General features: G+C 36.7%; 2 protein-coding genes across 2 annotated transcripts; one reads left to right on the top strand and one right to left on the bottom strand.

Moving 5' to 3' along the window:
• Positions 1–595: 595 nt before the first annotated feature.
• LOC100249456 (protein trichome birefringence-like 10) lies at positions 596–7,575 on the top strand. The gene is made up of 4 exons (XM_002272320.4): positions 596–1,559; positions 2,135–2,524; positions 4,158–4,316; positions 6,511–7,575. Exons 1-4 carry the CDS (start codon positions 1,126–1,128, stop codon positions 6,917–6,919), a joined length of 1,392 nt encoding a protein of 463 aa, XP_002272356.2. The 5' UTR covers positions 596–1,125; the 3' UTR covers positions 6,920–7,575.
• A 674-nt stretch (positions 7,576–8,249) lies between these two features.
• Positions 8,250–8,651, bottom strand: LOC109122874 (antifungal protein ginkbilobin-like protein). Its single transcript, XM_019220956.1, has one exon. It carries the CDS (start codon positions 8,649–8,651, stop codon positions 8,250–8,252), a length of 402 nt encoding a protein of 133 aa, XP_019076501.1.
• Between the last annotated feature and the right edge of the window lie 2,526 nt (positions 8,652–11,177).

Here is an 11,177-nt window from a genome sequence, read left to right as displayed (position 1 = left end):
GAAAATGACCAAATGTCAAATGAAACACATGCCCTTATCTCTTAAAGAAACTTTAAATAATAATTTTATATGTCCATCCATGGGAAAATTGCCACCTTAAACAAAGTTGATGGTAACCCTAAACCAAAAACCAGCTAGCATTGGTTGGAAAAATTTTGGTTTAACAGCAGAGGTAAGTTATCCCAATTATAGGAAAGCATTTTCATTAGAGCTGGAAAATAATATATTTTTAATATTTATGAAATTATAAAATTCAAAAATAGATTTTTAAAATTACCAAAATACCCTCACCCTATTTTCTTCCTTTTTTTTTTTTTCATTTCATTTATCTAATTTTTAATTTAAGATTTAAATTGATACAAACTAGATCAGGAAATAAAAGCATTTATGGTGAATTTATGGGCATGGGGCTAACTGCAATTTAAATGGTAATGGGTTGTTACAAAGGTGCCCTCTAAAGGAGGTGTAAAATCCAGAAATTAGGCAAGGGATGGAAGGGCAAATTGGGAAGAAAAACGAATTTATGGTTTCCTCTGACCTGGTTGTGACTTGTGACCGCTGTATATTTGTTGGATTTGGGGTTTTAGCCCACGTTCTTCCCACTAAACCCACTTCCAATTTTGAAAAACCCCCCTGTCCCCTAAAAATAAGGGCCACTGCCCCTAAACCCAAACCGAATCCGCCCTTAAAAATCATTGCAATGCCCCCACTTCTCGCTGTGTGTGAAGAAAAGGGCAGTTTCATTTCTCTCTGGGACTGGGAGGAGAGGTATACCCACCATTATTGCAGAGATCTGTGTACATTAATAATAGATAATGTGGGAGTGTGATTTGTTGTTGGGCCAAAGGCAATGTACGAGTCTACTTAGGCATGAATGCTGTCATTGTTGGAGGGCCCACCTCCATTGCTACAGCACCATCTTCTCATCTTCTGACTCTGCTTTCGTTCTCTAATCTTCTTCACTATAAAAACTGAAGAAACAAACCCCACAACCCAAAAAAATCCTTTTGGAAAGTTTTCTTTTCTTTTTTCTTTTTCTCTTCTTGTTTCTTTTTTTTTTTTTAGCCTTTTTTTTTTCCTAGGAGGATGGATGTATAGGAGGGAGTGGGAAGGCTTGTTTGGAGGATGACCCGCATGGAGTTCTTGAAGAAATTCAAGCGCTTCAATCCTCTTGAGTCGTCTCTGGGCGTTCTTGGCTTCTTCCTCGTTGCTATATGTTTCATTGGATGTTTCTTTTTCTTGGATTACCGTTCTGTCAGTCAGGGGCTTCGCACTCGTGCCTTGCCTGGGAGGCTTTCTTGGCTGGGATTTGTTGAGTCGCCGTTGTCCTCCCCGTCGTCGTCAGAGGCGGTTGTCGATGTGCTGCCGGGGTTTCTTGAAGAGGGTGGTGACGGGTGTAACGTGTTTGATGGGAACTGGGTTTGGGATGAGAGCTATCCTCTGTATCAATCCCAGAATTGTTCATTGCTGGATGATGGGTTTCGTTGTTCTGAAAATGGTAGGCCTGATAGTTTCTACACCAAGTGGCGCTGGCAGCCTAAGCATTGCAACTTGCCCAGGTCTGTCCATTCATTGGTTTTCTTTTTTCCTTTTTTTAATTACTCTTATGTTCTGTTTGATTGCTGAGAAAACTGAGGATAATAAAAGAAAACGAAATATCAAAATTTCACCTTTTAATCTACTTCATAATTTTATATCTTCGGATATATCATCTGTTTTGTTTTATTTTAGGCTCTGTTTGGTTTCTGAAATCATGGAAAAAAAAAAAGAAAGAAAAAGAAAATGGAAGTTTTGAATTTTGAAAATTTCAATGGTTGGAAACTGACAGAAGGGAAAAGCTGCATTCAACTAATCCTTGGAACCACTATTTTGGGCAGAAAAACGAGTTTCTTTCTGTCTTTCTCTCTCTCTCTCTCTCTCTCTCTCTCTCTCTCTCTCTCTCTTAATTTTCAAAAAAAGAAAAAAAAAACAGAACAGTTGTACCTTAATTTTTTAGTTTGTCATGGGTTTGTTCTGTCAGTAGCAATTTTTAATTTTTTTTTAAATTTTTTAAAGACTTTAATTAGGAAAAAGAATAGGAAGAAGGATGTTATTTTGATCTTTTCTTTTTTCCTTAATTCTATTTTGAATACAGATTTGATGCAAACGTCATGTTGGAGAAGCTGAGGAACCGGCGGGTTGTGTTTGTTGGTGATTCCATTGGAAGAAACCAATGGGAATCCCTTCTTTGCATGCTATCTTCAGCAGTTTCCAATAAGAGTTCAATTTATGAAGTGAATGGGAATCCAATCACAAAGCACACTGGGTTCTTGGCGTTCAAGTTTAGTGATTTCAACTGCACCATTGAATACTACAGAGCTCCATTCGTCGTAGTGCAGGGCCGGCCTCCACATGGAGCTCCGGCAAATGTGAGAATAACTCTGAGAGTGGATCAAATGGATTGGAGCTCCAACCACTGGAGAGGTGCAGATATCATGGTTTTCAACACAGGGCATTGGTGGAATTATGAGAAGACGATTAGGGGGTAACTATTTTCTTTTTTGAAAATTTTCCTCTGGAAGTTTATATTTATATTGGTTTGTGTTAATTTTTTTTCTTATTTTTATTGTTATTATTATTATTTTTATCCTTCAAGAAATGAAATAGATAATTGATTTATTGAACAAATTTATGAAATCAAGCATTTGGATGAAAGAGTTCTAAAACTGAAGATGAGCAATAAGTTTAGGGTGGTTAGTTATTTGATCAATTTAAGAAATTTATCCCTTGAGGTGTCGTTTTCCAAATACATATTCACTTGGTTCTTCTTGATAGAGGAAAAACCTAGGATAGAAGACATGTAGCTATTGTAAGGATAATCGGCAGTGAGAGAAGCATCGACTTACTTTAGGAGCCAGCTTTGAGGTGTATCTTTTTGCACTATTCATAGATGAATTGGCAAAACATCTAGGCTGTGGTTCTTTGGTGTTTGTTTATTTGCATATAACAGTCTTTGTTGATGAATGTGGAGTAGATGCAAAATCAGAAAATTGAAGGTACAAATTGGATCATAACCAAAAGACAATCATGAAATCATGATATGTTATATGATTACATCTCTGATTAGACTAAAGAACAGGGTCGATCAGATGGTTGAGATTGATCGCTAGGATACATTGTAGAGCATTGCCATCATAAGGTTGAGTGACCAAGAAACCACATGCTCAAGGAAGGTAGCCTGATATGTGGAATGTCGATACTGAGGTGGATGAGCAGAAAGGCCAAGGGACAAAGGTTTAGATCCGAAAAAACCTTCAAGTGTTGCAATAGTTGATAAATTTGCTCATCTCCAGAGAACAGTGACTATTGTGAGAAAAAGGAGATCAGATTTCTCAGTTGCTGACCTGAAAATATGGTAGGCTTAAATGATAAAGTAGAAAGGGTTTGCAGATGAATCCTGGTCCTCTATTCTTAATCTAGAATAAATGCTATCAACACCACATCCAAAAATTTGTCTACCCTCCTATAAAAAGGAAATTGTCTACCCTTTTAGAAGGACACATTTCTTGGATATCAACAGTTGGGCCAGAAACTTTGCAATGAACTTATAAATTTTCCCAGAAAATCTAACGGATTTGAAGTCCTTTACTACCTTGTGGCTCTGCAAACTCCTCAAAACTCCTTTTCACCAACCAAACCTACCCCCTCCTTGTCCAGAATAAATAGTGCTGGAAAAGATAATCCACCAACGTTGGGCCTATCTCTGATAATCTGAGTATTAAATCTTGAAAACCACTGAATGACCTCATTTTGTTTCTGTTCTCCCTGGGTTCCATGCTCCCTCAACCAAATCCTACATGCTTCCTCAATGAGCATCTTGTATCCTATGGAAAACTTTCTATTGCACTTCCCTTCTTTATCCACTAGGCTTCTTGGTTTTGCCTCCTACTTCATCTCCAATTCAATCAATCTTCTGTATTCCTCTAGATTTTTGCGCTGAAACTCTTTCAAAGGCCCATTTCCCTTTCTATTGTAGCCCAATTTATTGTTATCCTCCAGCACAGTGGCCTTTTCTGTTTGCATGAAACGTTTGCTTGATGTTTTGTTGGGAGCTAAAGTTGCTATGAACTACAATAAGCAAAATGCTTTCTGACTTCAATATTTGTTTTTTCTCACAGGGGTTGTTATTTCCAAGAAAAACAGAAAGTGAAGATGGAGATGAGTGTAGATGATGCATACAAGAGATCACTTAAGACATTGTTGGATTGGGTTACTAGCCATGTAAATATGAGTGAGACCCAAGTCTTCTTTCGAACCTATGCTCCTGTTCATTTCAGGTTTGCCTTATTGCTTTATTATTTAATTCTTTGTAGCCTTGTTAATACTTCCAATTTTGTCCATTTAATAATTTGTCACTGGTTTTGGTCTTGGCTTTTGAGCTTTTGAGGCTGTTTATGGTTTTTGCTAGTGCACACCACACACCCACACAATTATGAAATCTAGCTTGTTACAATCACTTGATCCCAGCTTTGAGTTAATCCTATGCTTCACATTTTTTGCAGAATAATATTTTTAGCATTGATAATGCCATTAGAATATAGAAAAACATATGCGGATTTACAAACAGAACATGAGAACTTCTGTAATTGGTGATTATTCCAATCATTTGCTGTAAATATCAGAGAGCTTCCCCAAGAAAGAGAAAATGTAAAGAAAGGTACTCGGTAAATCTTTGACCCCCTTAACTTTCCACTCCTAATCTCATATTAACTAGAGATCTAGGGCCTGTTTGGCAACACTTTTTTAGAATAGCTCTTAAAAACAATTCTCAATTGTTTTTCAGGAACAAAATTCTGTTTAGGAACTCAAATATGATTAATAATTTTTTTGACTTATGTACGATACAAAAGTTTGTAAAGTACTATACACTTATTCACAATGCAAATGTTTCCAAACTATTCTCCATCTTTTCAAATGTTATTCATAACGTTTTATAAAAAATAACTGAAAACACATCAAATTTGTTCTAAAAAGTAGCTTATTTTGAGAACAAAGTTGAAAAATTGTTTTTTGCCAAAAGTTTACTAAACATGATGCTTGTTGTTTTAGAGAACAAAAAGCTATTTTCAAGAACAGTTACCAAACAGACCCTTAATGTCTACCTTTTTCCCCACAAAAATCTTCACATAAAAGCTCTTAGTGACTTATCTTCATTTTGCTTAGCTAGATTCCCTTGTAGATGACTCTTTATCCCATCTATGCTGTTGAGGAGGGAGTTGTGGAAATTTACATCAGAAATGAGAAGTCTGAACAGACATTATTTTAGGCAAAAGAACATTCTATTAAAAAACACTAATCAGTATGAGGGAAACCCCAAGTACACAGGCAGTGTACAAAGGGTGCCAAAAGCCAAGAAACAGGAAAAGAGAACACACTAGTGCGACCACTCTTTCTTTGGTCCAGATTTTGTGTAGGAGCTGGTTACTCATCTGTGCTTGTGTTTGTGGATTGGGAACGGTTATTTATATAGTTGTCAGCGTTGAAACCATAAGTTCTACGTGCTTTGAAACATCTTTGCTGAGCTGAAACTTTACTGGTTACTTGTTAGATGTTTTTAACTAAAGCTTCTTGTTTTGAGTAGGGTTTCCATATTATCTTCAGTATTTATCCTGGGTATGTTACTGTCAACAGAAACTTTTTCAGAACTCTTGCAGTCCACATCTTTCCTTTTCAGTTATGTTTTGACATGGTTGTAGATGTAAAGATCCACTAATGTATTTTCACTTCTCTTTTTATTAAGTTTCAAAGCTGAATCCTGGAAAGGAGGAATCAATCTCACAATGACTTATGTAAATAAACTCAAACAAAGCCATAGTTGAAACTTTTTGGGTGAATCATTTACAAAATTCCTCCTAGCTGGAAAATTATTAAAGAAATTCCTGAATGTGACATTTTTTTCATCTAGTGACTTAGTGTAAGTGTCATTTAATTTGCCTGTATAATTTTTGACATAAACTCAAACAAAGCCATGGTTGAACCTTTTTGGGTGAATCATTGACAAATTCCCCCTAGCTGGAAAATTATTAATGAAATTCCCAAATATGACTATTTTTTTCATATAGTGACTTAATGTAAGTGTCATTTAGAGTCCGTTTAGTAGTGATTCTAAAAAGTGTTTTTGACCTTCTTAACACTAAATTTTTTTTTTATCTTTCAAGCATTAGGAGTAGAAATGCTTCCTAAAAATCACCAAACAGACTCTTAGGTTGCCTGTATGATTTTAAAGGTTCAAAAGTAGAGTTTTTTTTTTTAAATATTATGATGAATATTGAGAATATTGTATGAGTGTTCAAGATTCCTGAATTTTTATTGACTAGACTTCTGGATTGACTGCAAGTTTTCTCTCTTTTCTTTAACATTCATTGCTTTTCTTTCAAATTCACTCGAGTGGTTGGCAACTTGTTCCCTGTTGTGGATTTATGACATTATACAGACATGATAATTTCTTCATAAAATGGTTGAATTCAACAGAGGGGGTGACTGGAAGAGTGGTGGTAGCTGTCACTTGGAGACGCTCCCTGACATGAGTTCTTCACCAGTTCCACCTGAAACATGGCCACAATTGGACAATGCTTTTGATGTGTTATCAGATCACTCAAACCAGCACTCAAACAATTCACAAGTGATGAAATTGGATTTGTTGAATGTGACACTTATGACATCTCTGAGGAAAGATGGCCACTCGTCTGTGTACTATCTAGGGCCTGGGCTTGGACCAGCACCTCTCCATCGGCAAGACTGCAGCCACTGGTGTCTACCTGGTGTTCCTGATTCATGGAATGAGCTCCTCTATGCCCTCTTCCTCAAGCGGGAGTCCATCCGCACAAGAAATTCAACATCAACACAAAATTCAACAGAGCCTTCTGCAGCTCAGGTGTGATAGTTAAAGAAAGCTTTCTCATCACACAAGCATTGATGGATTCGAACTAACAGTAAACATCATTAACTAACCAGCATTGATTCTACTACTTCCCCAGTTAAAGGAGGAAAAGGGATAAAAATTTTGAACAATTATGGAAACTGCTACTCTGGTAGTAACAGCCAAAGATATCAAACACATAGCTGGGAGTTGGGAATGCCTCCTCTCTGACAAATGCATCTCTGGTTTTTCCAATGACATAACATAGATCGCCCAAATACAGTGCGGATTTGCTGGAAACAAGAAAAATCAACCTATTTTTACTTGTTGCTGAAATAATTGCCATCACTCGCTGTTATTGGTGAGCAGAGGAACCCGAGGACCTGAGAATTTGCCATTGTTGGGTGGTTTGTAAACATATTCTTGGGCATTGAATTTTAGAATTCACTAGATGCTGGTGGTGGTAGTTGAGTAGGGAAGGATTCTGGAGGTGAATTTGATGGTTGAGAGAAGATGCACAAATATCCATAATGCGTCATTCTTTGGAAAAAGGGAAATCTTCTGTAACTTTGCAATCATCTATTATTTTTTTCTGTATATAATAACACAAACAGCTGGAATTTCATAGACAGTTGTTCTTTATCTATCATAACTTAGTGAAGCAGAATTTTGTATTCTTTTCATTTCCTTGTTCTGATCTTTTTGCTTTGTGGACTCATCCAAACCTTTGGATGATGCTACATCCATGCTGTATGATTATAAATTAACAGGGCACGGAGATCAACATTTTAGAATGCTAATCCCATTCCCATATGTGATAGATGATTTGTATCAGGTGAACTGCCCCATTTTCCTACTGATGAACATAACGTCTGTTTCAAGTATTTGTTTTCTGGTGGAAATATAACCAAACATAATCTGAAGGCTGGTTTGATCTGTGGCGCCTCTGCCTCTTTCACACAGATGTTGTGAACAGGGGATATTCATAGCAAGTCTTGTACCAAGCCCCATAGGGTTGAATGGATTGGCTGTACAAGATCTAATATCTCATTTTTAAAAATTGAAGAACAACATCCAGTGATCAAATTGGGAAGTTGATCATTTTGACCCAGAAGTTTTCTAGTTGATAAGTTTTGGTTTTATTTGTCGGATTATTATGCGAATTTTTTTGCTGATGTTTCTATTGCAGAGCTCCAAACCTCTGCAACAGAGACCAAGACTTTAAAATAAGAGAAAGGGACAATAGATGTAGATAGTACACAATAAAACAGATAAGGATGCTCAAATTCTAGTGGCAGATGACACACCCAAAACCCAAAAACATTATCTTCTTTCTAGAGACCATGACTGTCTAATCATCAAATGGGTATTGCTCATACCTAATTTGACAATCATGGAGGACAGCTCGAGCTCCGATCCGGTTATCGCAGGTTCCAAACATGGCTGTTTTCGCCGAACTGAGACATGTAGAGCAGTCCTTGCTTGTGAGATTTTGGCTACAGGAGGCATAGCCATAAGCAAATGAATTGGGATATGGAGAGATGTTGTAGTAGTTGTAGCCTTTCCTTTTGGGCGTTTTGGCCTCTAAATCTTCAACAACATAGGTCAGACTAGTAGCAAAAGGATCCCCTTTTGTATACCCTCCCCCATTGCACAGGATGAGAGTCACACTGGTGTCTGGGTCACTCCTCACTGTACCATACAACCCCAACAATCCAATTACAAGTATCAACATGTTTGACAGAGAAGCCATCTTCTTCCTTTCTCCTTTCTCCCTTTCCCCTTTCCTCTCTGATTGAAATGAAGTCTATATGAGTTTTTTTATTAGGTTATCTCATTGATTTCTTCATCAAGTTTTACATTGTCTTAAGTCTTTGTCTTTTCCTTAATCTTTTTGGGCATTTAAATAATGTGGGCATATTCTCAGCCTGATCTGGAACAACTCCTTTCACCAAATGGCCACTTCTTGAACCATTAATGGAAGAACAATATTGTGCCCAAAGCATCCTCTGTTCCGCCATGGAACAGAAGGTAGAATGTAAACAAAACCGAGGCACTGCAGATGGGGAATTTGATCCGAAAGGCCATTGATCACAAGCGGGTTCTGGATACTTTCTCAGAAGACACGGGCAACAAATGGCCATGAACAAAGGCTGACATGCCCTTTACTTTTGATTTTGAGAGATTCATTCAAACTTATTTGGTGGGGTTTACTGTATTGCCATATCTAAGCTTTTCAATTGTGTAATCTTTGTGGGTCTATTAAGAAGAATTGCATAAGATGAAGCAGGAAACCCTGAAATTTATTGAATTCAAATGGTTGAATGAAGCTTTGGTTCTTTTCCCATTTGGGATGTAATGGCCCCATTCTTTGTGTGATCATCAAACCAAAAAATGGCTTTGACGATCATATACAGGGCTCTTTGACAGGCTGTCTCAGGGTTACGAGGGCTGATGACAAATTTAAATCAAACTGTCAAAATCTATGAGAAATTACATATTGGGGTTGATCAATAGAAGCAAATTGATGAGTACTACATGCTTGTCTAGGTGACTGAAGACTCCTTCAAGTGAAAAGATGATTGCAACCATCTCTGTACATAGGTGATTGAAGACACCCATCATCAACTAATTTGAAGTATTCCTCCAAACATATCCTAGAATAAATGGAACAAGTTATTTCCACTTACCAGCCTTGGAATCCTAAAAATCAAATATGAATGGATCTCCAGTGAGAATATTTACCATCAATGGAGCAAGAAAGAGTTTGTAGAGGCCACAGAATTATGGAGGTTCCACTACCCTACACAGGATGGATGCATAAGCTTGTGAATATGCAGATGCCAAAACCATCCCAATTGTTGCAAGGCGTTCATGGGCTAGTTGTGCGATCGTTTGTCCATACAAACCAGATACCGCTACTAAGGCTGAAGGTGAGGAAGAAATCATGGCTCCATAGTCAGTAAGACTTCCTAATGCTTGGGATCAATCCGATGGAGCTTCCAATAGCACCTATATCGGGTAATAACCTCATTTCAGATGATTAAAAACAGTCCACTACATATATAATATTGGAAACTTCTTTTATATAAAGTGGAATATCACAATAAACTCAACAATGATACCTAATTGAGGAAAATCATGCACTACTGTAATTTTTCTTTTTGAAAGGAAAAAAAAATGTTAACCATCATAAGAACTAACCAATTATTTCTTATTTCTTTATCGACCCAAACATGCTAATATTAGCATTGAGATGTTTTAGAATTGGGTATATACACACGTTTTAAAGTCATCAAATATAAAAGTTATTACAACTCATTTCCTATGTGTAGATTGTGTTTACCTTAAACTCAATGATCATTTTCAACTTTAAAAATCGTATATTTAATTAAGAGGAGCTCGCTACAAAAATAGTATCAATCCACAAAGAACCGGAGTTGAACCCAAGCAATTTGATGTCTTTGAAATAGGCAGACAATTTAAAGTCGTGGGGGTTATTGAGCTTAGACTAGACAATAGTTACTCAAGAAAAACTAAGTTGTTATAAAATGATATTAGAGCTAATTTCAATCTTGATATGAGACTTTGTCTATTTGAATGCATAATCCTACAGGCCTGTTGGACATAATAAGGACATTGTGCTTACATCGAGGGTGGTGGTGATTGTGACATCACACATTGATTAAATAAATAAGTGTTTAATACTATTTATATGGTAGACTCTTTTATATTGCATAAACATGTTTTAAGACTGTGAGAGAATAAAACAAATAATATCCACACATAATTAGATCAATCTCCAACCCTAGTAGTGAGCTACTCTTAATTGGGTAAACACATTTAAGGGAAGAAATTCTATGTGTTTAAAGTTGTGAGGATTGAATAAACTAAAGATGACAATATAGTAGAGAGCTACTCTTAATTTGAGTATACCCTAGTGGGAGAAGTTGTACACATTTAAAGTTGGAAGAGTGAAAGAAGTATGTATTTAAAGTTGGGAGGGAGTACCTTAATACAATGAAAGAAATTTTGATACTACATATGTAATGAGTTGTTCTTGATTAGACAAATGAGTTTTAAAGTTATGAGGGTTTAACGGACTCATAGCAAATAATATCTACATGGAAGGAGCACTTCATTATGAAAAGCCCATTACAACTAAAGGGATATTTAGCAATGCAAGTAGCTACCAAAGCCATCCATCCCTCCAAGGAGAGGCCATCCCTCCTTGGAGAGGGGGAAAACACTTGAATCAGGCAAAACCAAAAGCCTAAAA

The sequence above is a fragment of the Vitis vinifera genome, chromosome 7, assembly GCF_030704535.1.
Source record: "Vitis vinifera cultivar Pinot Noir 40024 chromosome 7, ASM3070453v1".
NCBI lineage: Eukaryota > Viridiplantae > Streptophyta > Magnoliopsida > Vitales > Vitaceae > Vitis > Vitis vinifera.
The sequence above is the reverse complement of the archived record's forward strand: the minus strand, read 5'-3'. Positions and strand labels throughout refer to the sequence as shown.

Bases quoted from the DNA above. Each gene is read 5' to 3' on its own strand.
- LOC109122874 (XM_019220956.1), bottom strand. From the start codon at position 8,651: ATGGCTTCTCTGTCAAACATGTTGATACTTGTAATTGGATTGTTGGGG.
- LOC100249456 (XM_002272320.4), top strand. From the start codon at position 1,126: ATGACCCGCATGGAGTTCTTGAAGAAATTCAAGCGCTTCAATCCTCTT. The intron at 1,560-2,134 runs GTCTGTCCATTC...TTTTGAATACAG, and splicing joins AAGCATTGCAACTTGCCCAG to ATTTGATGCAAACGTCATGT. The intron at 4,317-6,510 runs GTTTGCCTTATT...TGAATTCAACAG, and splicing joins TATGCTCCTGTTCATTTCAG to AGGGGGTGACTGGAAGAGTG.